The sequence below is a fragment of the Salmo salar genome, chromosome 11 (assembly GCF_965601325.2).
Source record: "Salmo salar chromosome 11, fSalSal1, whole genome shotgun sequence".
Lineage (NCBI taxonomy): Eukaryota > Metazoa > Chordata > Actinopteri > Salmoniformes > Salmonidae > Salmo > Salmo salar.
Window position 1 is genome coordinate 38,967,299 of NC_138301.1, and position 27,872 is coordinate 38,995,170.

The window sequence follows — 27,872 nt, forward strand, 5'->3', positions numbered from 1 at the left end:
AGGCAAAACTGATCCTAGATCAGCAGTCCTACTCAGACACTTTATGAATAAACAAAGAACAGAGCAGAAGCCGGTGCCTGTGGTTCAGAGGTCACTGCTCTGACCTCTTGTGCCCGGCCTACAATATTGAATCCAGGGAATTAGACCAGGGCTGAATCCAACATGATCAAAGGTCTGGAAAGTCCAATCAAAAAGTCCACACAGAATAGGGACCAGCCCCCCCATACACATGACAGTCAACACAAAGCACTCTTTGAGAGGTGAATACTGGGAGATCTGGAGCATTTTTCCACCAAATACTTCCTGTAACTGGAACGAATCAAAGTTCACCTATATCAGAGCGGATGCGTTTTACACATGCAAGGCTTTACTAGAGACCACCCATTCAGTCCCCCCCCCCCCCCACAAGGGTAAATACTGAACACAAATGCACAAGAATTAAGGATGTGTCGATACATCAACTTGATTCAATTGGGCTTAAATTTGTGCTTGTGGTAAAAGAGGTTCAGACGCCATCACCTTCACATTGTACCAACAGTTGATATGAGAATGGACTTCTAATGTATTGACAAAGATTGACTTGTATTTCCAGAAATAGCTGGTTGGTATTTAGAATAACAAAGTGAAAACATGACAGTATGAGGCCAGTTGAAGCCATCTGTCTAATAGGATCAGATGGCTCCAAACTTCAACCATCTCTCCCCTCAGCAACACAACGCACCCGCACTGTCGCCATGACATAGCCTACGTAACGTCCTGGCGTCGCCACGACCTCGAAGGTGAACGGCTACAGTTCCACGTGAGGATGAGGGGGACGATAAAGCCCCATGTCATCCATCCTACCATCTGGAGGTCTTGGTCAGGGGAAGACACGCCTTGGTCTAGCTGTTTCTCAAATGGAAGACCTTGTCTGATACAACTGTCTCCATTCACATCTAATATACAGTCTAACAGCTCTAGCAGTGGTACATTGTCATATAGCCATCTGTTCATATAAACGTATAGCCCAACATATGGAAATGTTTCCCTCCTGCTTACTTGGTTGTGGATGGCGGCCATCTTGCTGAAGGGCCCGGTCAGGTTAACTGTGGTGGTGGTCGTGGTCACCGGTCTGATGAAGGGGGCTTTGTTCCGGTTGAGTGTGTCATAAGGACCGGGACGAGACCGGGTTACGTCCATGATGTGGAAACATGATTTGACACTGATGGAGAGAGGAAAGGAGGGGGTTGGAGTTATTTTCATCACAGTACACCAGGCCTTTATGCTTGTCCTCCTTTTACAAATAACTACATGTTTCACCATGTCTCTTCTAGAGGACGACCGATTAATCGGAATGGCCGATTAATTAGGGCCGATTTCAAGTTTTCATAATGGGTAAATCAGTATTTTTGGACACCGTTTTTTTTTTTATATATATATATTTTTTTACACCTTTATTTAACTAGGCAAGTCAGCTAAGAACACATTCTTATTTTCAATGATGGCCTAGGAACGGTGGGTTAACTGCCTTGTTCAGGGGCAGAATGACAGATTTTACCTTGTCAGCTCGGGGATTCAATCTTGCAACCTTACTAGTCCAACGCTCTAACCACCTGCTTTACATTGCACTCCACGAGGAGCCTGCCTGTTACGCGAATGCAGTAAGAAGCCAAGGTAAGTTGCTAGCTAGCATTAAACTTATCTTATAAAAAACAATCAATCAATCATAATCACTACTTAACTACACATGATTGATGATATTACTAGTTTATCTAGCCTGTCCTGCGTTGCATATAATCGATGCGGTGCGCATCTGCGAAAAAGGACTGTCGTTGCTTCAACGTGTACCTAACCATAAACATCAATGTCTTTCTTAAAATCAATACACAAGTATATATTTTTAAACCTGCATATTTAGTTAATATTGCCTGCTAACATGAATTTCTTTTAACTAGGGAAAATGTGTCACCTCTTGCAACAGAGTCAGGGTATATGCAGCAGTTTGGGCCACCTGGCTCGTTGCAAACTGTGAAGACTATTTCTTCCTAACAAAGACAGCCAACTTTGCCAAACGGGGGATGATTTAACAAAAGCGCATTTGCAAAAAAGCACAATCGTTGCACGACTGTACCTAACCATAAACATCAATGCCTTTCTTAAAATCAATACACAGAAGTATATATTTTTAAACCAGCATATTTAGCTAAAAGAAATCCAGGTTAGCAGGCAATATTAACCAGGTGAAATTGTGTCACTTCTCTTGCGTTCATTGCACGCAGAGTCAGGGTATATGCAACAGTTTGGGCCGCCTGGCTCGTTGCGAACTAATTTGCCAGAATTTTACGTAATTATGACATAACATTGAAGGTTGTGCAATGTAACAGCAATATTTAGACTTAGGGATGCCACCCGTTAGATAAAATACGGAACGGTTCCGTATTTCACTGAAAGAATAAACGTTTTGTTTTCGAGATGATAGTTTCCGGATTCAACCATATTAATGGCCTAAGGCTTGTATTTCTGTGTGTTATTATGTTATAATTAAGTCTATGATTTGATAGAGCAGTCTGACTGAGTGGTGGTAGGCACCAGCAGGCTCGTAAGCATTCATTAAACAGCACTTTCGTGCATTTCGCCAGCAGCCCTTTGCAATTCTTCAAGCATTGCGCTGTTTATGACTTCAAGCCTGTCAACTCCCAAGATTAGGCTGGTGTAACCGATGTGAAATGGCTAGCTAGTTAGCGGGGTGCGCACTAATAGCGTTTCAACGTCACTCGCTCAGACTTCCAGTAGTAGTTCCCCTTGCTCTGCATGGGTAACGCTGCTTCGAGGGTGGCTGTTGTCGATGTGTTCCTGGTTCGAGCCCAGGTAGGAGCGAGGACAGGGACGTAAGCCATACTGTTACACTGGCAATACTAAAGTGCCTATAAGAACATCCAATAGTCAAAGGTATAAGAAATACAAATCGTATAGAGAGAAATAGTCCTATAATAACTACAACCTAAAACTTCTTACCTGGGAATATTGAAGACTCATGTTAAAAGGAACCACCAGCTTTCATATGCTCTCATGTTCTGAGCAAGGAACTTAAACGTTAGCTTTCTTACATGGCACATATTGCACTTTTACTTTCTTCTCCAACACTTTGTTTTTGCATTATTTAAACCAAATTGAACATGTTTCATTATTTATTTGAGGCTAAATGGATTTTATTGATGTATTATATTAAGTTAAAATAAGTGTTCAGTATTGTTGTAATTGTCATTATTACAAATAAATAAATAAATAAAATAAAAAGCAAAAAAATAATACAAAAAACGGCGGATTAATCGGTATCGGCTTTGTTTGGTCCTCCAATAATCGGTATCGGCGTTGAAAAATCATAATCGGGCGACCTCTAGTCTCTTCTGTACGAGCTCTACGACCTCTAGTCTCTTCTCTCTCAACCCGCCTGAAAGCCAGTGGGGTAAACTCACTGGTTGCTATGGGGGAAGTCGAGCAGGTGTTGCATGGACATAAAGGAGTGGCTGAGCGCCTCAACGGGGGCGATCCTCTTCTCCGCATCGATCCACAACATCCTCTTCAGCAGGCCTACAAACTCTCTTCGGTCCACCTTCTCTGCCAACAGGTCACTACCTTCCAGATTCATCACCAAGTTCACCTGGGAGAGAGAGGCAGGTCAGGGCTCAGGAGAACTAGTCATCTGTCATCTTTCCCAACTTTTGTGTATTTCATCTGGAGCCTCAGGAAGTTTTAAACCAGCTTTACAAGTCAAGGGAGACTTGGTTAAGGGGACAAACAGTATAAACAGTCACGCTAAGCTGGAATAATCGTTTCCTATGTTAAAAATACCAGACATTTTGCAGAAGTTTATCAAAAGTAAAAACATCAAACCAACCATTGTGATAAGTGGAACTTGAGAACGATGAGGCATTTTTCATATCTACAGCATTCTACATCCCCCCCGTCTCTACATCACCACCGTCTCTACAGCATTCTACATCACCCCCATCTCTACAGCATTCTACATCACCCCCGTCTCTACATCACCCCGTCTCTACATCACCCCCGTCTCTACATCACCCCCGTCTCTACAGCATTCTACATCACCCCCGTCTCTAGAGCATTCTACATCACCCCCATCTCTACAGCATTCTACATCCCCCCATCTCTACATCACCCCCGTCTCTACATCACCCCCGTCTCTACATCACCCCCGTCTCTACATCACCCCCGTCTCTACATCACCCCCGTCTCTACAGCATTCTACATCACCCCCATCTCTAGAGCATTCTACATCACCCCCCGTCTCTACATCACCACCGTCTCTACAGCATTCAACATCACCCCCGTCTCTACATCACCCCCGTCTCTACAGCATTCTACATCACCCCCATCTCTACAGCATTCTACATCACCCCCATCTCTACAGCATTCTACATCCCCCCGTCTCAACATCACCCCCATCTCTACATCACCACCGTCTCTACAGCATTCTACATCACCCCCATCTCTACAGCATTCTACATCACCCCCATCTCTACAGCATTCTACATCACCCCCGTCTCTACATCACCACCGTCTCTACAGCATTCAACATCACCCCCATCAGCATTCTACATCACCCCCGTCTCTACATCACCACCGTCTCTACACCCCCCCCCCCCCGTCTCTACATCCCCCCCGTCTCTACACCCCCCCCCCCCCCCCCGTCTCTACATCACCCCCGTCTCTACATCACCCCCGTCTCCACATCACCACCGTCTCTACAGCATTCTACATCACCCCCATCTCTACAGCATTCTACATCCCCCCCGTCTCTACATCACCCCCGTCTCTACAGCATTCTACATCACCCCCATCTCTACAGCATTCTACATCACCCCCGTCTCTACATCACCACCGTCTCTACAGCATTCAACATCACCCCCATCTCTACAGCATTCTACATCACCCCCATCTCTACAGCATTCTACATCACCCCCATCTCTACAGCATTCTACATCACCCCCATCTCTACAGCATTCTACATCCCCCCGTCTCAACATCACCCCCATCTCTACATCACCACCGTCTCTACAGCATTCTACATCACCCCATCTCTACAGCATTCTACATCACTCCCATCTCTACAGCATTCTACATCACCCCCGTCTCTACATCACCACCGTCTCTACAGCATTCAACATCACCCCCATCTCTACATCACCACCGTCTCTACAGCATTCTACATCACCCCATCTCTACAGCATTCTACATCACCCCCATCTCTACAGCATTCTACATCCCCCCGTCTCTACAGCATTCTACATCCCCCCGTCTCTACATCACCCCCGTCTCTACAGCATTCTACATCACCCCCGTCTCTACATCACCCCCGTCTCTACATCACCCCCGTCTCTACATCACCCCCGTCTCTACATCACCCCCGTCTCTACATCACCCCCGTCTCTACATCACCCCCGTCTCTACATCACCCCCGTCTCTACATCACCCCCGTCTCTACATCACCCCCGTCTCTACATCACCCCCGTCTCTACATCACCCCCGTCTCTACATCACCCCCGTCTCTACATCACCCCCGTCTCTACATCACCCCCGTCTCTACATCACCCCCATCTCCACGCCATCTACATCACCCCCATCTCCACGCCATCTACATCATCCCCGTCTCCACGCCATCTACATCATCCCCCGTCTCCACGCCATCTACATCATCCCCCGTCTCCACGCCCTCTACATCATCCCCCGTCTCCACGCCCTCTACATCATCCCCATCTCCACGCCATCTACATCATTCTACATAATCCCCATCTCCACGCCATCTACATCATTCTACATAATCCCCCCCAACTCGTAAAAACTTCAGTAGGGAAATTTTCAACCCATGATCTCGTTGTCAGGGAATTTCCAGCTGTGGTTTCACCCGAGGCTTGACTTTCAAACTAAGTGTTGGGTGCTGAACCTTAGCATGTCACTTAGCATATGTCTAGAGATGTGAGAATGGGGTTTTTCCAGTACGTACATGTTCTAGCTTTTTCAGTTAAACAGCTGAAGGTGAACTTCCTCTCTCTCAGACCTACGGCCCCATCTTCTCACCATGGGCTTCCTGAGTCGAGACTCATCAACACGGTCTAGTTAGAAAAGCTGATTGTGTCAACATCCTGTGGAACAAGACTTACGTGCGCTATGTCATCCAAACAGCTGAAGATGTACTTCCTTGCTTCCTTTGATTTCATCCCCGTCTCGGTCTCATGCTCATCAGTCGACTGGAGAGAGACGGGGGGGAACGAGAGAGAGAGAGACGGGGGGAGAGACAGGGGGAGAACGAGAGAGAGACGGGGGGAGAACGAGAGAGAGACGGGGGGAGAACGAGAGAGACGGGGGGAGAACGAGAGAGACGGGGGAGAACAAGAGAGAACGAGAGAGACGGGGGGAGAGACAAGGGAGAACGAGAGAGACGGGGGAGAGACGGGGGGAGAACGAGAGAGAAGGGGGGAGAGACGGGGGGAGAACGAGAGAGACGGGGGGAGAACGAGAGAGACGGGGGGAGAACGAGAGAGACGGGGGGAGAACGAGAGAGACGGGGGAAGAGACGGGGGAAGAGACGGGGGAGAACGAGAGAGAACGAGAGAGACGGGGGGAGAGACGGGGGGGAGAACGAGAGAGAAGGGGGGAGAGACGGGGGGAGAACGAGAGAGAAGGGGGGAGAGACGGGGGGAGAACGAGAGAGACGGGGGGAGAGACGGGGGGAGAGACGGGGGGAGAGACGGGGGGAGAACGAGAGAGACGGGGGGGAGAACGAGAGAGACGGGGGGAGAACGAGAGAGACGGGGGGAGAACGAGAGAGACGGGGGGAGAACGAGAGAGACGGGGGGAGAACGAGAGAGACGGGGGGAGAACGAGAGAGACGGGGGGAGAACGAGAGAGACGGGGGGAGAACGAGAGAGACGGGGGGAGAACGAGAGAGACGGGGGGAGAACGAGAGAGACGGGGGGAGAACGAGAGAGACGGGGGGAGAACGAGAGAGACGGGGGGAGAACGAGAGAGACGGGGGGAAGAACGAGAGAGACGGGGGGAAGAACGAGAGAGACGGGGGAGAACGAGAGAGACGGGGGGAGAACGAGAGAGACGGGGGGAGAACGAGAGAGACGGGGGGAGAACGAGAGAGACGGGGGGAAGAACGAGAGAGACGGGGGAGAACGAGAGAGACGGGGGAGAACGAGAGAGACGGGGGAGAACGAGAGAGACGGGGGGGGGAACGAGAGAGACGGGGGGAGAACGAGAGAGACGGGGGGAGAGAGACGGGGGGAGAACGAGAGAGACGGGGGGAGAGAGACGGGGGGAGAACGAGAGAGACGGGGGGAGAACGAGAGAGACGGGGGGAGAACGAGAGAGACGGGGGGAGAACGAGAGAGACGGGGGGAGAACGAGAGAGACGGGGGGAGAACGAGAGAGACGGGGGGAGAACGAGAGAGACGGGGGGAGAACGAGAGAGACGGGGGGAGAACGAGAGAGACGGGGGGAGAACGAGAGAGACGGGGGGAGAACGAGAGAGACGGGGGGAGAACGAGAGAGACGGGGGGAGAACGAGAGAGACGGGGGGAGAACGAGAGAGACGGGGGGAGAACGAGAGAGACGGGGGGAGAACGAGAGAGACGGGGGGAGAACGAGAGAGACGGGGGGAGAACGAGAGAGACGGGGGGAGAACGAGAGAGACGGGGGGAGAACGAGAGAGACGGGGGGAGAACGAGAGAGACGGGGGGAGAACGAGAGAGACGGGGGGAGAACGAGAGAGACGGGGGGAGAACGAGAGAGACGGGGGGAGAACGAGAGAGAACGAGAGAGACGGGGGGAGAACGAGAGAGACGGGGGGAGAGACAAGGGAGAACGAGAGAGACGGGGGAGAGATGGGGGAGAACGAGAGAGAAGGGGGGAGAGACGGGGGAGAACGAGAGAGACGGGGGGAGAGACGGGGGGAGAACGAGAGAGACGGGGGGAGAACGAGAGAGACGGGGGGAGAACGAGAGAGACGGGGGGAGAACGAGAGAGACGGGGGGAGAACGAGAGAGACGGGGGGAGAACGAGAGAGACGGGGGGAGAGACGGGGGAGAACGAGAGAGACGGGGGAGAACGAGAGAGACGGGGGAGAACGAGAGAGACGGGGGAGAACGAGAGAGACGGGGAAGAACGAGAGAGACGGGGAAGAACGAGAGAGACGGGGGGAGAGACAAGGGAGAACGAGAGAGACGGGGGGAGAACGAGAGAGACGGGGGAGAACGAGAGAGACGGGGGAGAACGAGAGAGACGGGGGAGAACGAGAGAGACGGGGGGAGAGACAAGGGAGAACGAGAGAGACGGGGGAGAGACAAGGGAGAACGAGAGAGACGGGGGGAGAGACAAGGGAGAACGAGAGAGACGGGGGGAGAGATGGGGGGAGAACGAGAGAGAAGGGGGAGAGATGGGGGAGAACGAGAGAGACGGGGGAGAGATGGGGGGAGAACGAGAGAGAAGGGGGGAGAGATGGGGGAGAACGAGAGAGAAGGGGGAGAGACGGGAAGAACGAGAGAGACGGGGAGATCGAGAGAGACGGGGAGAACGAGAGAGAAGGGGGAGAGACGGGGAGAACGAGAGAGACGGGGGGAGAACGAGAGAGACGGGGAGAGACGGGGAGAACGAGAGAGAAGGGGGGAGAGATGGGGGAGAACGAGAGAGAAGGGGGAGAGACGGGAAGAACGAGAGAGACGGGGAGAGACGGGAAGAACGAGAGAGACGGGGAGATCGAGAGAGACGGGGAGAGACGGGGAGAACGAGAGAGAAGGGGGAGAGACGGGGAGAACGAGAGAGACGGGGGGAGAACGAGAGAGACGGGGAGAGACGGGGAGAACGAGAGAGAAGGGGGGAGAGATGGGGGAGAACGAGAGAGAAGGGGGAGAGACGGGAAGAACGAGAGAGACGTGGAGATCGAGAGAGACGGGGAGAGACGGGGAGAACGAGAGAGACGGGGAGAACGGGAGAGACGGGGGAGAACGAGAGAGACGGGGAGAGACGGGGAGAACGAGAGAGAAGGGGGAGAGACGGGGAGAACGAGAGAGACGGGGAGAGACGGGGAGAACGAGAGAGAAGGGGGAGAGACGGGGAGTACGAGAGAGACGGGGAGAACGAGAGAGACGGGGAGAGACGGGGAGAACGAGAGAGACGGGGGAGAGACGAGGAGAACGAGAGAGACGGGGAGAGACGGGGAAAACGAGAGAGACGGGGAGAAAGAGAGAGACGGGGAGTGACGGGGAGAACGAGAGAGACGGGGAGAGACGGGGAGAACGAGAGAGACGGGGGAGAGACGAGGAGAACGAGAGAGACGGGGAGAGACGGGGAAAACGAAAGAGACGGGGAGAACGAGAGAGACGGGGAGAGACGGGGAGAACGAGAGAGACGGGGAGAGACGGGGAGAACGAGAGAGACGGGGAGAGACGGGGAGAACGAGAGAGACGGGGAGAGACGGGGAGAACGAGAGAGACGGGGAGAACGAGAGAGACGGGGAGAACGAGAGAGACGGGGAGAACGAGAGAGACGGGGAGAACGAGAGAGACGGGGAGAGACGGGGAAAATGAGAGAGACGGGGAGAGACGGGGAGAACGAGAGAGACAGGGGGAGACGGGGAGACAAATAAGGATTTGGTTTATCCCTTCAGCCTTTATCTCCAGAGTTGGTTCAAACGGTGAAAAAGAGAGGATGCTTGTGTGGGGGTTTTCTTCTCTGGTGGGTGGTGGGAGTAATGACTGTTTGCTGAGAGGGAGAATGTTAGGTGATGGTGAGAGATAATATGTAGGTTTGTTTTCAGTGCTGGGCTAGGAGGAGTGTGTGTTGTAGTGGAGAGGAGCGAAAGAGGGGTCAGTGTATGGAATGGTTTATAGAGGGTGCTGGGGGGGTTCTGCTGGAGATGTATTTTGGGCTCAGGGGTCTTTCTTACCTTCAATCGCCATGCTGAGTAGGGGGAGTCAGACTCCCTGCAGAAGAACCGTGCCGTCTTCGTCCCCACATTCAACAGATGCTCCCCAGGCAAACCCTGCGTCTGAGAAATGTAGCGGATCTGTGAAAAGAGGAAGCGAGGGAAAAATAAAGACGTGGACAGACAGAGCAAGAGAGAGAGGGAGGGGACAGAGAAAGGAAAAATATGTTAGGAAAGAACGTTCCCTGCATGCTATGACCGTAGCAGATGGGGAAAGAACGTTCCCTGCATGCTATGACCGTAGCAGATGGGGAAAGAACGTTCCCTGCATGCTATGACCGTAGCAGATGGGGAAAGAACGTTCCCTGCATGCTATGACCGTAGCAGATGGGGAAAGAACGTTCCCTGCATGCTATGACCGTAGCAGATGGGGAAAGAACATTCCCTGTATGCTATGACCGTAGCAGATGGGGAAAGAACGTTCCCTGCATGCTATGACCGTAGCAGATGGAGAAAGAACGTTCCCTGCATGCTATGACCGTAGCAGATGGGGAAAGAACGTTCCCTGCATGCTATGACCGTAGCAGATGGGGGAAAGAACGTTCCCTGCATGCTATGACCGTAGCAGATGGGGAAAGAACATTCCCTGCATGCTATGACCGTAGCAGATGGGGAAAGAACATTCCCTGCATGCTATGACCGTAGCAGATGGGGAAAGAACGTTCCCTGTATGCGATGACCGTAGCAGATGGGGAAAGAACGTTCCCTGTATGCTATGACCGTAGCAGATGGGGAAAGAACGTTCCCTGCATGCTATGACCGTAGCAGATGGGGAAAGAACATTCCCTGTATGCTATGACCGTAGCAGATGGGGAAAGAACATTCCCTGCATGCTATGACCGTAGCAGATGGGGAAAGAACGTTCCCTGCATGCTATGACCGTAGCAGATGGGGAAAGAACGTTCCCTGCATGCTATGACCGTAGCAGATGGGGAAAGAACGTTCCCTGCATGCTATGACCGTAGCAGATGGGGAAAGAACGTTCCCTGCATGCTATGACCGTAGCAGATGGGGAAAGAACGTTCCCTGCATGCTATGACCGTAGCAGATGGGGAAAGAACAGTCCCTGTATGCTATGACCGTAGCAGATGGGGAAAGAACGTTCCCTGCATGCTATGACCGGTAGCAGATGGGGAAAGAACGTTCCCTGCATGCTATGACCGTAGCAGATGGGGAAAGAACAGTCCCTGTATGCTATGACCGTAGCAGATGGGGAAAGAACGTTCCCTGCATGCTATGACCGTAGCAGATGGGGAAAGAACAGTCCCTGTATGCTATGACCGTAGCAGATGGGGAAAGAACAGTCCCTGTATGCTATGACCGTAGCAGATGGGGAAAGAACATTCCCTGTATGCTATGACTGTAGCAGATGCGGAAAGAACAGTTCAATATTACCATTTCTCCCCCATAATATTACCATAACATCATAGAGAGTCTAAACATCCCAGCACAGTTCTCTTCTCCATTCCTGCGGTGCCTTGTTCCACTGTAAACTGCCCACTCCTCCCATACCCACAGACCCCCACCTTCAAGGCCAGGTGCTGATCCCTTCTCCAGCCTCACACATCCTGAGGACACCGTCATTACCTCGTAGTAATACATGACGTTAACATTCAGGCTGGGCCCTGGGAATGAGTGACGTGTGCGGGGTAGGGCCCTGGGAATGAGTGACGTGTGCGGGGTAGGGCCCTGGGAATGAGTGACGTGTGCGGGGTAGGGCCCTGGGAATGAGTGACGTGTGCGGGGTAGGGCCCTGGGAATGAGTGACGTGTGCGGGGTAGGGCCCTGGGAATGATTGAAGTGTGCAGGGGAGGACCCTGGGAATGAGTGACGTGTGCAGGGGAGGACCCTGGGAATGATTGACGTGTGCAGGGGAGGACCCTGGGAATGATTGACGTGTGTGTGTGTGTGTGTGTGTGTGTGTGTGTGTGTGTGTAACAGTGTAGCTTCTGTCCATCTCCTCGCCCCTACCTGGGCTCGTACCAGGGATTCTCTGCACACATCGACAACAGTCACCCTCGAAGCATCGTTACCTATCGCTCCACAAAAGCCGCAGCCCTTGCAGAGCAAAGGAAACAACTACTTCAAGGACTGAAACGCTACTAGCGTGCACCACCGCTAACTAGCTAGCCATTTCACACCGGTTACATGTGGGTATGTCCGTGATCAGGGCCCTAGCAGGAGAGAGAGAGTATGACTGTATGCCGCTGCCTGCATGGGGTCGTGTTGACTCAGGGTTCTGCGTTTTTCACACAGAAAGGAAAAGATGAGACGCAGAAAAGATATCTTAAAATGCTTCTTATTGTAAATTCTGCTCAGCTTCAGTCAGGATTCGCTCCAAATCATGAATGTAAAAGGAGTCATTTCGTGCTTCAGTTGCACTTCTCCACTCAGATGGAGTGTATTTGCTCATCATTGGATCACCAGCAGGTCATTTCCTCCCATGTAGTCTTTCTCCGGTATAAAGCTCAATTTCAAGAAAAATATTTGGAAATGTAGCTGGCTACATTCTTCTATAATAAACATTAGAAATATGATGTGCAATCATCGTTTTCACAATTTTTTTTGGCGGGTGGTGGTTTGTTTTAAAAATGCAGTTTTCTGAAAGCTAATGCAACACTGCCCACCTACTGGGTGGCGGGACCATTCTGCCCACCTACTGGGTGGCGGGACCATTCTGCCCACCTACTGGGTGGCGGGACCATTCTCCCCGTGCCTACCTACTGGGTGGCGGGACCATTCTGCCCGTGCCTACCTACTGGGTGGCGGGACCATTCTGCCCGTGCCTACCTACTGGGTGGCGGGACCATTCTGCCCGTGCCTACCTACTGGGTGGCGGGACCATTCTGCCCGTGCCTACCTACTGGGTGGCGGGACCATTCTGCCCGTGCCTACCTACTGGGTGGCGGGACCATTCTGCCCGTGCCTACCTACTGGGTGGCGGGACCATTCTGCCCGTGCCTACCTACTGGGTGGCGGGACCATTCTGCCCGTGCCTACCTACTGGGTGGCGGGACCATTCTGCCCGTGCCTACCTACTGGGTGGCGGGACCATTCTGCCCGTGCCTACCTACTGGGTGGCGGGACCATTCTGCCCGTGCCTACCTACTGGGTGGCGGGACCATTCTGCCCGTGCCTACCTACTGGGTGGCGGGACCATTCTGCCCGTGCCTACCTACTGGGTGGCGGGACCATTCTGCCCGTGCCTACCTACTGGGTGGCGGGACCATTCTGCCCGTGCCTACCTACTGGGTGGCGGGACCATTCTGCCCGTGCCTACCTACTGGGTGGCGGGACCATTCTGCCCGTGCCTACCTACTGGGTGGCGGGACCATTCTGCCCGTGCCTACCTACTGGGTGGCGGGACCATTCTGCCCGTGCCTACCTACTGGGTGGCGGGACCATTCTGCCCGTGCCTACCTACTGGGTGGTGGGACCATTCTGCCTGTGCCTACCTACTGGGTGGCGGGACCATTCTGCCTGTGCCTACCTACTGGGTGGTGGGATAAAGAACAGGGAGGTTTATGAGAGCAGTTGTAGAGAGAGGCCTGTCTGACGTCAGTCACACCAAGGTGTCAGGGAAAACATCCATTAGAGGCTTAGTGCTGCCTTGGAGGCGAGAGGAGGGCAAGAGGGGCAAGGGGCGCGTCGGCATTCCACTGGGGTGGAGGAGTTGTGTTTGAGAAGGGCTAGGGGAGAGGAACGAGGGCTGTGTTCGCATTCTTGAGACAGCAGGGTACTAGCCCCTAAAGTATCCTCTCTGGGACCCCGGGTCTTGGACAGGCTTAATCCTGCCTGTTTGGGCTCAAATTCAATGACTTCCAGCTTTCAAGGTTTCATCTACGATGTCTGTTAAATAAGAAAATGTAATCTAACCTCATATGGATCTAAATGCCAAAGCAGACGCACAGACAGAAAATCTATTATAGAGACGAGATGATATAAACAAAGAGGTGTGTGTGTAGCTCCACTTAGTCACGTCAATACATCTAGGATTAACAGCTTACCAATTCAAAAAAACTCTGAAGTTGGATCCCTCAAGTGTCCTGTACACAGAGACAAGTCTTGACCTCTCCCTCTGAACCCACAACCAGCAGGCTACAACCATCACTAGTTAATAAAACACACTGTTCTTATCAGATGGCCTTCTCTGGTGAACACTGCCAGCATGAGCATGAGGACCCAAGGTCTGTATGTGTTAAAGTTATTCCCTTTCTGTCTGCAAACCAGATAGAAATATGTCATGTCTGACTTGGTAAATGGGGAAGGGGGAAATATGTCAAGTCTGACTTGGTAAATGGGGAAGGGGGAAATATCTCAAGTCTGACTTGGTAAATGGGGAAGGGGGAAATATGTCATGTCTGACTTGGTAAATGGGGAAGGGAGGAAATATGTCAAGTCTGACTTGGTAAATGGGGAAGGGAGGAAATATGTCAAGTCTGACTTGGTAAATGGGGAAGGGGGAAATATGTCAAGTCTGACTTGGTAAATGGGGAAGGGAGGAAATATGTCAAGTCTGACTTGGTAAATGGGGAAGGGGGAAATATGTCAAGTCTGACTTGGTAAATGGGGAAGGGGGAAATATGTCAAGTCTGACTTGGTAAATGGGGAAGGGAGGAAATATGTCAAGTCTGACTTGGTAAATGGGGAAGGGGGAAATATGTCATGTCTGACTTGGTAAATGGGGAAGGGAGGAAATATGTCAAGTCTGACTTGGTAATGGGGAAGGGGGAAATATGTCAAGTCTGACTTGGTAAATGGGGAAGGGGGAAATATGTCAAGTCTGACTTGGTAATAGGGAAGGAGGACATGCAGTGCATCCGGAAAGCACTCTGTTCTTATGTTTTTTTCCAAAGGAAAAACTAAATAAGGGAATGTTTTTGCGAGTGTAATTACAGGCCTTGTCCTGTTTTCTCCGTTTGTTTACTGCTGAGGAGTTTGGGCATTTGTGGTATCCTCCACTGCACTTACAATGCTTTCAGAAAGTATTCACAATGCTCCACAATGACAATGCAAACAGGATTTAAAAAATGTATTTAAAAAAATAATAAACAGAAATACCTTATTTACATAAGTATTCAGACCCTTTGTTATGAGACTCGAAATTGAGCTCAGGTGCATCCTGTTTCCATTGGTCATCCTTGAGATGTTTCTACAACTTGGAGTCCACCTGTAGTAAATTCAATTGATTGGACATGATTTGGAAAAACACACACGTCCATATGAGTACCCCTCATCTCCTCTCTACTGCACGCCCTCATCTCCTCTCTACTGCACGCCCTCATCTCCTCTCTACTGCACGCCCTCATCTCCTCTCTACTGCACGCCCTCATCTCCTCTCTACTGCACGCCCTCATCTCCTCTCTACTGCACGCCCTCATCTCCTCTCTACTGCACGCCCTCATCTCCTCTCTACTGCACGCCCTCATCTCCTCTCTACTGCACGCCCTCATCTCCTCTCTACTGCACGCCCTCATCTCCTCTATTGCACTCTCTCTGCCCTCCTCTACCACATTGGCCTGAAGACCGTGTGTGTTTACGTGAGTGTGTGGGTATACCTACTTGCGTGCCGACGTTTGTGTGTGCATGCGAGTGCATCTGTATGCGAGTGCATGTGAGTGCATGTGCATGTGAATGTGAGTGCATGTGTACAGTCCTGGCCAAAAGTTTTGAGAATGACAAATATGAATTTTCACAAAGTTTGCTGCTTCAGTGTCTTTAGATATTTTTGTCAGATGTTACTATGGAATACTGAAGTATAATTACAAGCATTTCATAAGTGTCAAAGGCTTTTATTGACAATTACATGAAGTTGATGCAAAGAGTCAATATCTGCAGTGTTGACCCTTCTTTTTCAAGACCTCTGCAATCCGCCCTGGCATGCTGTCAATTAACTTCTGGGCCACATCCTGACTGATGGCAGCCCATTCTTGCATAATCAATGCTTAGAGTTTGTCAGAATTTGTGGGTTTTTGTTTGTCCACCCGCCTCTTGAGGATTGACCACAAGTTCTCAATGGGATTAAGGTCTGGGGAGTTTCCTGGCCATGGACCCAAAATATCGATGTTCTGTTCCCCGAGCCACTTAGTTATCACTTTTGCCTTATGGCAAGGTGCTCCATCATGCTGGAAAAGACCTTGTTCGTCACCAAACTGTTCCTGGATGGTTGGGAGAAGTTGCTCTCGGAGGATGTGTTGGTACCATTCTTTATTCATGGCTGTGTTCTTAGGCAAAATTATGAGTGAGCCCACTCCCTTGGCTGAGAGCAACCCCACACATGAATGGTCTCAGGATGCTTTACTGTTGGCATGACACAGGACTGATGGTAGTGCTCACCTTGTCTTCTCCAGACAAGCTTTTTTTCCAGATTCCCCAAACAATCGGAAAGGGGATTCATCAGAGAAAATGACTTTACCCCAGTCCTCAGCAGTCCAATCCCTGTACCTTTTGCAGAATATCAGTCTGTCCCTGATGTTTTTCCTGGAGAGAAGTGGCTTCTTTGCTGCCCTTCTTGACACCAGGCCATCCTCCAAAAGTCTTCGCCTCACTGTGCGTGCAGATGCACTCACACCTGCATGCTGCCATTCCTGAGCAAGCTCTGTACTGGTGGTGCCCCGATCCCACAGCTGAATCAACTTTAGGAGACGGTCCTGGCGCTTGCTGGACTTCCTTGGGCGCCCTGAAGCCTTCTTCACAACAATTAAACCGCTCTCCTTGAAGTTTTTGACGATCCGATAAATGGTTGATTTAGGTGCAATCTTACTGGCAGCAATATCCTTGCCTGTGAAGCCCTTTTTGTGCAAAGCAATGATGACGGCACGTGTTTCCTTGCAGGTAACCATGGTTTGACAGAGGAAGAACAATGATTCCAAGCACCACCACCCTCCTTTTGAAGCTTCCAGTGTGTTATTTGAACTCAATCAGCATGACAGAGTGATCTCCAGCCTTGTCCTCGTCAACACTCACACCTGTGTTAACAAGAGAATCACTGACATGATGTCAGCTGTTCCTTTTGTGGCAGGGCTGAAATGCAGTGGAAATGTTTTTTGGGGATTCAGTTCATTTGCATGGCAAAGAGGGACTTTGCAATGAATTGCAATTAATCTGATCCCTCTTCATAACATTCTGGAGTATATGCAAATTGCCATCATACAAACTGAGGCAGCAGACTTTTTTGTGAAAATTTATATTTGTGTCATTCTCAAAACTTTTGGCCACGACTGCATGCGAGTTCATGCGCCTGCGAGTGCGTTGGAGCGCACGGGTGCGCAAGCGCGAGTGTACGTGAGCGCGAGTGTAAGTGAGCGCATGTGTGCGTGCGAGTGTACGTGAGCGCATGTGTGTACGCGAGTGCGTGAGTGTACGAGTGCATGTGTATGTGAGTGTACGTGAGTGCATGTGTACGTGAGTGCACGTGAGCGCATATGTACGTGAGCGCATATGTACGTGAGCGCATATGTACGCGAGTGTACGTGAGTGCATGTGTGTGCGAATGAGAAGTATTCCTCTCCGAAGGGAAAAACATTTTCCTGGAAGATGTTTCACTGCAGCCTTCCTAGGACAAAAACATCCCTGCAGTACAACAGAAAGAGAGAGAGAGAGAGAGAGAAAGAGGGAGCTGATTGGGGACACCACCAGGGCCCTATCCTATAGCGCCATATATCACAGTTTTTGAAACATTGCCCAAATATTGAAAGAAGGTTAGACGTGGCTGAGAGACGGAGGAAGAGGAGAGGAGGAGGTTATAAATACATTCTGCTGTGTGGGATGGAACTAGACCCCATGCTGGGAGTGAGGGGTGACGGCAGCCCCTTTGGCTCCAGTCATCTTGCCCCCGGGGCCCAGGGTGACACCCCACACCCTGGGAGGGGAGGGGGGGGTTAGTGTCGAAGGGCATGGATTAAGTACACCTGTTAATGTCCAGGTGAATACCCACAGGGCACGGATTAAAGTAGACCTGTTAATGTCCATGTGAATACCCACAGGGCACGGATTAAAGTACACCTGTTAATGTCCATGTGAATACCCACAGGGCACGGATTAAAGTACACCTGTTAATGTCCATGTGAATACCCACAGGGCACGGATTAAAGTACACCTGTTAATGTCCATGTGAATACCCACAGGGCACGGATTAAAGTACACCTGTTAATGTCCATGTGAATACCCACAGGGCACGGATTAAAGTACACCTGTTAATGTCCATGTGAATACCCACAGGGCACGGATTAAAGTACACCTGTTAATGTCCATGTGAATACCCACAGGACATGGATTAAAGTACACCTGTTAATGTCCATGTGAATACCCACAGGACATGGATTAAGTACACCTGTTAATGTCCATGTGAATACCCACAGGACATGGATTAAGTACACCTGTTAATGTACATGTGAATACCCACAGGACATGGGCATGATAACTGACTGAGGGGCGTACACTAGATGATAGCTGGCCAGAGAGTGAGACTGTAGATCAGTGACGTTAGAACCGTATCGGCAGGTCAGTGGCGTTCGTAACAGTGGTAGGTCAGTGGCGTTCGTAACAGTGGTAGGTCAGTGGCGTTCGTAACAGTGGTAGGTCAGTGGCGTTCGTAACAGTGGTAGGTCAGTGGCGTTCGTAACAGTGGTAGGTCAGTGGCGTTCGTAACAGTGGTAGGTCAGTGGCGTTCGTAACAGTGGTAGGTCAGTGGCGTTCGTAACAGTGGTAGGTCAGTGGCGTTCGTAACAGTGGTAGGTCAGTGGCGTTCGTAACAGTGGTAGGTCAGTGGCGTTCGTAACAGTGGTAGGTCAGTGGCGTTCGTAACAGTGGTAGGTCAGTGGCGTTCGTAACAGTGGTAGGTCAGTGGCGTTCGTAACAGTGGTAGGTCAGTGGCGTTCGTAACAGTGGTAGGTCAGTGGCGTTCGTAACAGTGGTAGGTCAGTGGCGTTCGTAACAGTGGTAGGTCAGTGGCGTTCGTAACAGTGGTAGGTCAGTGGCGTTCGTAACAGTGGTAGGTCAGTGGCGTTCGTAACAGTGGTAGGTCAGTGGCGTTAGTAACAGTGGTAGGTCAGTGGCGTTAGTAACAGTGGTAGGTCAGTGGCGTTAGTAACAGTGGTAGGTCAGTGGCGTTAGTAACAGTGGTAGGTCAGTGGCGTTAGTAACGTAGTGGTATTGGTGCTGCGACGATGAAGAAATCTAATAAGAACTCTTTATAAATCAAACCCAACTACTCCCACCATGAATCCCCATTTTTCAATCCTCTCTTTTTCCCTCAATATTCAGTTCCTCTCTTATTTAGCGCTCTCCCTTAATCTATCATTTCTCTGCTCACTCTCCGCGTCTCCTCCCTGTCCCTGGCTTCACTCTCCGCGTCTCCTCCCTGTCCCTGGCTTCACTCTCCGCGTCTCCTCCCTGTCCCTGGCTTCACTCTCCGCATCTCCTTCTTTCCTCTAATCTCCTTGAGAGGCTTTCCTTCAGGCCTCTTGGGCGCCGGGCCGGCCTGGCCTCTTGGGCGCCGGGCCGGCCTGGCCTCTTGGGCGCCGGGCCGGCCTGGCCTCTTGGGCGCCGGGCCGGCCTGGCCTCTTGGGCGCCGGGCCGGCCTGGCCTCTTGGGCGCCGGGCCGGCCTGGCCTCTTGGGCGCCGGGCCGGCCTGGCCTCTTGGGCGCCGGGCCGGCCTGGCCTCTTGGGCGCCGGGCCGGCCTGGCCTCTTGGGCGCCGGGCCGGCCTGGCCTCTTGGGCGCCGGGCCGCCCTGGCGTTGGTTCACTCCCTCAGAGGAGGCTCCACCGAGGTTCTGTCTGGGTAATGCGGCTTTGGGACATTGTGATCTGCCCCTATAAAAACAGATTAATTACATTTAGTGCTGCCGTGCTCAAGTCAAATCTCTTCGGGAGGTGTTGAGTTATCCCTCCTGCCTCTGGGCCCGAAGCGAAAAGCATGAAAAACGATGCTGGGAAGTAAAAATACTTTGGCGAGGACATAGTCCGTCTGCAGAGGGGGCTTAGGGGGTGTACTGCAGGGTAATGTATAGGAAAGGTTGGGGCTGGACTGAAAGGCTTGCTGTGGATGGGTCTCCAGGGCGGGGGGAAAGCCGTTCAACATAAGCCCCAGATTCTTTTAACTCTGGGCAGCTGCTGTTCAGGGCTCCGCTGGGGGGGATCCATCACCTCCAGCCTGCTATGCCATCAGTCATGAGGAGAGACCATTCACACCTCCGCCCTGCCTGCCGCCACTGGCACATCCACAGGGGAGCCCTCCCCCGCCGGCGGCGGCCAGGAAATACGGCACTAATCTGGGCCTGTCGCTGCCTGTCACTCCCCTCTGTCTCACACTCCTCTCTACCCTCTCAATTCATTCCCACACACTATGTTCATTTATTTATTCATCAATATTTCCCCTTCCAAACTCGCTCTCCCTTTCTCAATCTCTCCCTCCTTTCCACCCCTGCTGCCTCAAGCAGTCCCAGTACAGTATATCATCCTTTATCTCCTTCTCCTCCCCCTTCCATCCCTCGTTTCCAGTGCCTCCCCCTCCCTTCTCCACAGGTCACTGCAAGATTCAGGCCGATCATCCTGAGAACCCAGCAGGAGTAAAACATTAATAACAGGGCTATGGAGGAGTGGGAGGTCTGAGTCAATGTCCTAACACAAGCAATCACCTCATAGCATGAACGCACACTGTTAGAGTACAGTAGGAGGCGCTAGACAGACTTCACTCAGCTAGAGAGGAGAACAGATGCCAGAGGAAAGTGGAGGGGAGGAGATGAGGACAGTAGACTAAAGAGAGCGCACGAGCGAGCGGGGAAAAAAGGGTGGAGGAGATAAAGGAACTTCAAGAAGGAGGAGATATAAAGGAACTTCAAGAAGGAGGAGATAAAGGAGCTTCAAGGAAGAGGAGATATAAAGGAGCTTCAAGAAGGGGCAAATGAGAAGATGTGGAGGGAATAGGAGGAGGAAATGGAAGACAAGGGAGGTCTACAGTTCTTATGATCTGGACCAGTGAGCCTCAGAGGAGGGTGTACAGTAATGTAACAATACACTACAGTTCATTATAACAGGCTTATTTACCTGGTCATACTCCTGGGCCCCTGGGTAGAGGGGCCAGCCCAGGAAGAGCTCAGCGATCACACAGCCCAGGGACCACATGTCGATGGCTTCACAGAAGGGCAGGCCCAGGATGATCTCTGGAGCCCTGGAAGGAGAGAAACAAAGCGGTTAGCTACACTCATACACTGACTTAGCATAACCCAGTTAGAACTGACTATTTGAGAAAGGGATCAAGTCCAAACATGCCTTCTAGCACAATTACATTTCTAGTCAGTCGTATCATGATAAAGCTGAGACGGCAGAAACAGGTCAAAGCTAAAGTACAGCAGTCTCGTGTTTGTCACCTTGCCAAGTGACCCATGTACCAATACTGATCAAATCAAATTTTATTTGTCACATACACATGGTTAGCAGATGTTAACGCGAGTGTAGCGAAATATGCTAGGAAGCGGTGGATGGTGTGCTCGCCTTCTGAGTCTGACCAGTAGGCCGCTCCGTCTGACTCTCCTGCAGTGACCACGTTGTTTTGGAACGGCCTCTGGGATAAGATCGCATGTCCAGGGTGGAGTTCGGGAAAGACGTATTCCTGGTCGTAATGATGGTAAGTTTACATCGCTTTTATATAATAGTTCTTCCCAGCTGTATGTAATAACACTTGAGATTTGGGCTAACAATGTAAGAAATAATACATAAAAAAAACAAATAACTGCATAGTTTTCTAAGGACCTGAAGCGAGGCGACCATCTGTCGGTACCATTATCATCATATCAGGAGCCAGCTTGGTGCCACCAGCACCAGCCAGAGTAGGAGGAAGTTTTCCACTAGACACTGAGCTTTAGCCAGTTTTGCCTTTTCCCTGCTTCTAGTCAATGTAGCTAGGATTGTGAGGCTAAGCTATGGTTGATATCTCACAGGGGAACCTTCTTCGAGAACCACCAGCCTCTGCCAGTAGTTTATCAGGTCAGGGGTCAGGGTGTGAGCTGGATAAGAACAACCAGGAAGTACTGTACATCTACAGCGTCACTAAGTGCTGGCTCACGGTAACCCTGGGTAACTCCATGGTGATGATCCCGTTAAACAGTAGGCCTAATGCACTGTCACACATCGTCAGGCTAGCAATGACGCAGCCACATCAGAGCTGATCTGGGTAAAACAGACTGACAGCTCCTTAGAACATACTAGGACTAGAAACCTTACTGGGACATGACCACACTGCTAGGACCAGCTACCTCATAGCCTGGGCTGAGACCGTTTACACAGGCAGCCCAATTCTTAGATTTTTACACTAATTGGTTTCTTGACCAATCAGATCTTTTGTAAATAAATGTACAAAATATTAGAATTGGGCTGCCTGTGTAAACACAGCCTAATTGCTCCAAAACAAGATACAACCCCAGTGGGGAAAACCAGTTCAAATGACATTGTTCCAACCATTTCTGGTTGTAAACAGATTCTAATGACATTTTAATCAACTGGGATGACATGTGTAACAAAACAACAATATAAATCTTCCCAAGTTTACAGTAATTTAGCAATAGCCTACATACCACTGCAGGAACCAAACAGCCAAACCCAACTCAAGAAACGAGGCACCATAACATGACGTTTTCATTTCATTTTGTTGAGTTATAACTCTAAGATAATAACTAGTATTAGTTACAGATAAATACACGCTGCAATATACATGTTCCTCCTTTAGGATTCCTGTGATTGTGATAGGGGCATTCTCTGGCCACTTGAGCGGACCTTATACGAATGCCTGACAACTTGTGCTCTGTTGACAATGTCAGATGCCACCAGTGTCTATACACAGGCCCATAGAAAATGGCAGCTTGATAAACCCAAGGCCAATGTTTTAACAAGTATATTTGGCCATTTTTCACCAAGCATGAATATCTATGGGTAACAAATGGTGCTCCATATGTTTAACCTCTCTGGGCTAGGCGGGACGAATTCGTCCCACCTACGTAACAGCCACTTGAAGACTGTGGCGCGATTTTCAAAACCTTAAAAATCCTATTACTTCAATTTCTCAAACATATGACTATTTTACAGCTATTTAAAGACAAGACTCTCGTTAATCTAACCACACTGTCCGATTTCAAAAAGGCTTTACAACGAAAGCAAAACATTAGATTATGTCAGCAGAGTACCAAGCCAGAAATAATCAGACACCCATTTTTCAAGCTAGCATATAATGTCACAAAAACCCAGAAGACAGCTAAATGCAGCACTAACCTTTGATGATCTTCATCAGATGACAACCCTAGGACATTATGTTATACAATACATGCATGTTTTGTTCAATCAAGTTCATATTTATATCAAAAACCAGCTTTTTACATTAGCATGTGACGTTCAGAATTAGCATACCCCCCGCAAACTTCCGGGGAATTCGCTAACATTTTACTAAATTACTCACGATAAACGTTCACAAAAAGCATAACAATTATTTTAAGAATTATAGATACAGACCTCCTCTATGCACTCGATATGTCCGATTTTGCAATATTTTAAGTACATAGCCCAGGCATCACGGGCTAGCTATTTAGACACCCGGCAAGTTTAGCACTCACCATAATCATATTTACTATTATAAAATTTCATTACCTTTTGTTGTCTTCGTCAGAATGCACTCCCAGGACTGCTACTTCAATAACAAATGTTGGTTTGGTCCAAAATAATCCATCGTTATATCCGAATTGCGGCGTTTTGTTCGTGCGTTCCAGACACTATCCGAAATGGTAAAGAAGGGTCGGGCGCATGGCGCAATTCGTGACAAAAAAAATCTAAATATTCCATTACCGTACTTCGAAGGATGTCAACCGCTGTTTAAAATCAATTTTTATGCAATTTTTCTCGTAGAAAAGCGATAATATTCCGACCGGGAATCTCCTTTTCGGCAAACAGAGGGAAAAAAAATCACAAAGACGGGGGCGGTCAGGTCACGCGCCTAAGCCCAGAGTCCCTTGATCGGCCACTTGAGAAAGGCGATAATGTGTTTCAGCCTGGGGCTGGGATGACGACATTCAGGTTTTTCCCGGGCTCTGAGCGCCTATGGACGACGTAGGAAGTGTCACGTTAGAGCAGAGATCCTTAGTAAAAGATAGAGATGGCAAAGAAGTTCCAGAAATGGTCAGACAGGCCACTTCCTGTAAAGGAATCTCTCAGGTTTTGACCTGCCATTTGAGTTCTGTTATACTCACAGACACCATTCAAACAGTTTTAGAAACTTTAGGGTGTTTTCTATCCATATGTAATAAGTATATGCATATTCTAGTTACTGGGTAGGAGTGGTAACCAGATTAAATCGGGTATGTTTTTTATCCAGCCGTGTCAATACTGCCCCCTAGCCCTAACAGGTTAAAAACACCCTATGCTGTCAGGAGTATGTTGGTAAGGGGGAACTAAACAAACCTTAGCTCAAAACACGGGATTGGGTGCTTGTGGTGTTCTGGGAACAAGTATTTATGTCAGTTAGCATATTCAGAAATACAGTACCAGTCAAAAGTTTGGACACCTATTTATTCCAGGGTTTTTCTTTATTTTATATTTTCTACATTGTAGAATAATAGTGAAGACATCAAAACTATGAAATACCACATATGGAATCATGTACTGTAGTAACCAAAAAGTGTTAAACAAATAAAAATATATTTTATATTTGAGATTCATCAAAGTAGCCACCCTTTGCCTTGACAGCTTTGCACATAGTTTTGATGTCTTCACTATTATTTACAAGGTAGAAAATAGTACAAATAAAGAAAACCCCTGGAATGAGTAGCTGTGTCCAAACTTTTGACTGGTACTGAATGTGTATGTGTGTCAGTGTAGTACGTGTGAGTCCAGTGAGCGTACATAGAGCCAGTGCAGGAATGTATGTGCAACAAAACAAAAAAAAGGGGTCAATGTAAATAGTCCGGGCAGCCATTTGATTAACTGTTCAGCGGTTTTATGGCTTTGGTGTAGAAGCTGTTCAGGAGCCTTTTGGTCCCAGACTTGGTGCTCCGGTAGAAGAGAGAACAGTCTATGACTTGGGTGGCTGAAGTCTTCAACAATTTTTTACTGTTACAGTACAGCTATCACAAACATTACGGTAACAGTACAGCTATCACAAACATTACTGTTACAGTTATCTTAATCCTATCATGGAATCGATATAACTGATGAGTGAGGGATTGAAGGGCCAGCCTGGCATCGCTCCCCTGGTTTACAGTTCTCCACAGCTGGCCAAACAGACTAGGGCCATCCAGAGCTTTTTCTATTGGGCTAATCTAACCGGATCTAGCAGAAAAGGTAGCATGGCTAGTCTGTAAAATCTTTAAAGCTGTATGTCATCGAGCTGTAAGTGACAGTGGCGGGTGGCCGAACTATGGCCTGCTAACAGTTTTAGTCCGTTTTAACCACATTGTCATAACGACTGCAGGTGACAGCAGGGCAACGGCCACAGACACACAAAAAAAGGACCAAGCATCTCAGGCCCACTGCCTTTTAATACGACCCAGCGTTTCCCTAGGAGGCTGAGAGACTCAACAGAAAGACAAATACAGACAGAGGCCAGTGGAAGACTGAATACAGACAGTACAGTTCAATTGGCTTTGTTTGCCTTCCAGCTGTCCTGCCTGCCACTCCTTTGGCCTCCACCTTAGATATCTGTGATTGATTCATACTGTCTGTCAGTAGTAGCGACAGTGCAACACAGGCTACATGTCCAGAAATGGGACAAAATCAGCAGGCTTCTAAGCAGCACTTCTCCTACAATTACATAGGTGCTTCCCCCCTCTCTTCCTCAAAACCAAATTGGTTTGAAATGAATGTAGCGGTGTGTTTGTGGCCTTGGGTGTAGCTTTGGGGGACTTTGCACCCTGCCTAGGGGGGGGGGAAATGATGTAGGGGAAACGCTGATCTCACAGTGGGTCACCCAGCCCATCACTCTGGCCTTGGCAGAGGAACTATTCTTATCTAAGAGTTCAAATACATTCTGCCTACGTTAACACCTTGGTGGTGTAGGGGGAGGAAGGGAGGGGTACTGGAACACTCAAACTGGCCAGTGTTTTCTCCCCCCTGTATGACTGGACACATCTTTATGATTACCACGGGGCTGTTTCACTAATCATACACTCAGGGGTGTAATTACATTACACTGCTAGCCAGGCTCAATAATGACGGCAGCACTGAAAGCCGTTTCACCACTCAGTGTGTTACAGAGGTTGAGAGGGGAGAAGCTAACAGGAGCAGAAGTTAAAATGACAGGACCAAAGGTAAAGTGTTTATAAGAGAAAACAAGAGAACGCTCAAGAAGTAATAGCAACGTGAATGACTAACATATTTTACATGAATAAAGTAGGAGGCTAATCCCCATGTCATCACGTATAAGAGAGAGAATGGTGGTCGGCTAGTGAGCAACGAGTGAGGAAGAAGGATAAATGGACAGATATGAACAGTTTCAAAACAGAAGAGAGAGCGAGTGAGCGAGACTCAGATCCAGCATGGGGTGGATGAGTGGTCGTCGTCATGGCGACAATGCACTTTCCTGATTGACGCAACCCTAGCAGCCGGTCTCCAGTGAAACCAAATCTATTTTCTATCCTGAGGATGTGACGTGCGAAGCCCAGGAGACGCAAGCCGAGCAGAGGCCCCGTGATCACACACGTACAGGGTCCACGGGAGACACACACAGGGCCCCCTGAGACACACACACACACACACACACTAGGGTTGTCACAATGCCAGTATGGCGGTACTCAGAGGTATGGCGGTACTCAGAGGTATGGCGGTACTCAGAGGTATGGCGGTACTCGGCGGTATGGCGGTACTCGGCGGTATGGCGGTACTCGGCGGTATGGCGGTACTGACCTCATGGCGGTATGGCGGTACTGACCTCATGGCGGTACTGACCTCATGGCGGTACTGACCTCATGGCGGTACTGACCTCATGGCGGTACTGACCTCATGGCGGTACTGACCTCATGGCGGTATGGCGGTACTGACCTCATGGCGGTATGGCGGTACTGACCTCATGGCGGTATGGCGGTACTGACCTCATGGCGGTATGGCGGTACTGACCTCATGGCGGTACTGACCTCATGGCGGTACTGACCTCATGGCGGTACTGACCTCATGGCGGTACTGACCTCATGGCGGTACTGACCTCATGGCGGTATGGCGGTACTGACCTCATGGCGGTATGGCGGTACTGACCTCATGGCGGTATGGCGGTACTGACCTCATGGCGGTATGGCGGTACTGACCTCATGGCGGTATGGCGGTACTCAGAGGTATGGCGGTACTCAGAGGTATGGCAACAAGGAAATACAACAGTCCTAATGTTGGAGACAAACAGCCTGATGATGTCACTTAGAATCCCATGTTTATTTTCCAAGCTGTAGCACACTATATTGAACATGAAGTATGTTTTTAAAGGACCATAGACTTTAGTCTGCTTTGGGTTTTGCTTTTTGTCATGGAAAATCTGGTATCGTGATACTGGTACCGTGACAATATTAACACACACACGACCCTGGGGTGCTGCTGTATGGGTGAGGGGTACAGGGGTACTGTGTGTTTGGGTGTCAGGTGGGAAATGGCTAACTGGGAGTCACTTGTAAGCCATCACAGAAAGGTGGTATTGAGTCACTGAAGAGTATATTGCTCAACAACTGGCACTGCTAAAGAAGCAGATGAGGTCAGTCGCATCAGAGATCAGACAGAAAATCCACCCAGAATGGGACAAATCCTCCAGCATGACTCAGAGCCTCGATAGTAGACATTAAACATTTAGATTCAGTATGACTTAAGCCTAATGAGGTGACTGAAAGAGACAACATGGTGCCTTTTGTGGTCCTATAATTGTTATATG

General features: G+C 49.8%; 1 protein-coding gene across 6 annotated transcripts in view; it reads right to left on the reverse strand.

Annotated features, from left to right (window-relative positions):
• The window catches only part of LOC106562738 (homeodomain-interacting protein kinase 3-like), a 79,753-nt gene that overhangs the window by 12,114 nt on the left and 39,767 nt on the right, over nt 1-27,872 (reverse strand). For 5 of the 6 annotated variants that reach the window (XM_045689499.2, XM_045689501.2, XM_045689500.2 and 2 more), the window contains exons 3-7: nt 21,035-21,158; nt 9,950-10,069; nt 6,162-6,248; nt 3,456-3,640; nt 1,039-1,201 (exon numbers count right to left, since the gene is read on the reverse strand). In XM_045689499.2, coding sequence (XP_045545455.1) covers nt 1,039-1,201; nt 3,456-3,640; nt 6,162-6,248; nt 9,950-10,069; nt 21,035-21,158 — 679 coding nt within the window. The remainder of the gene's footprint in view (nt 1-1,038; nt 1,202-3,455; nt 3,641-6,161; nt 6,249-9,949; nt 10,070-21,034; nt 21,159-27,872) is intronic. The other variant, XM_045689502.2, reaches the window with a different exon arrangement.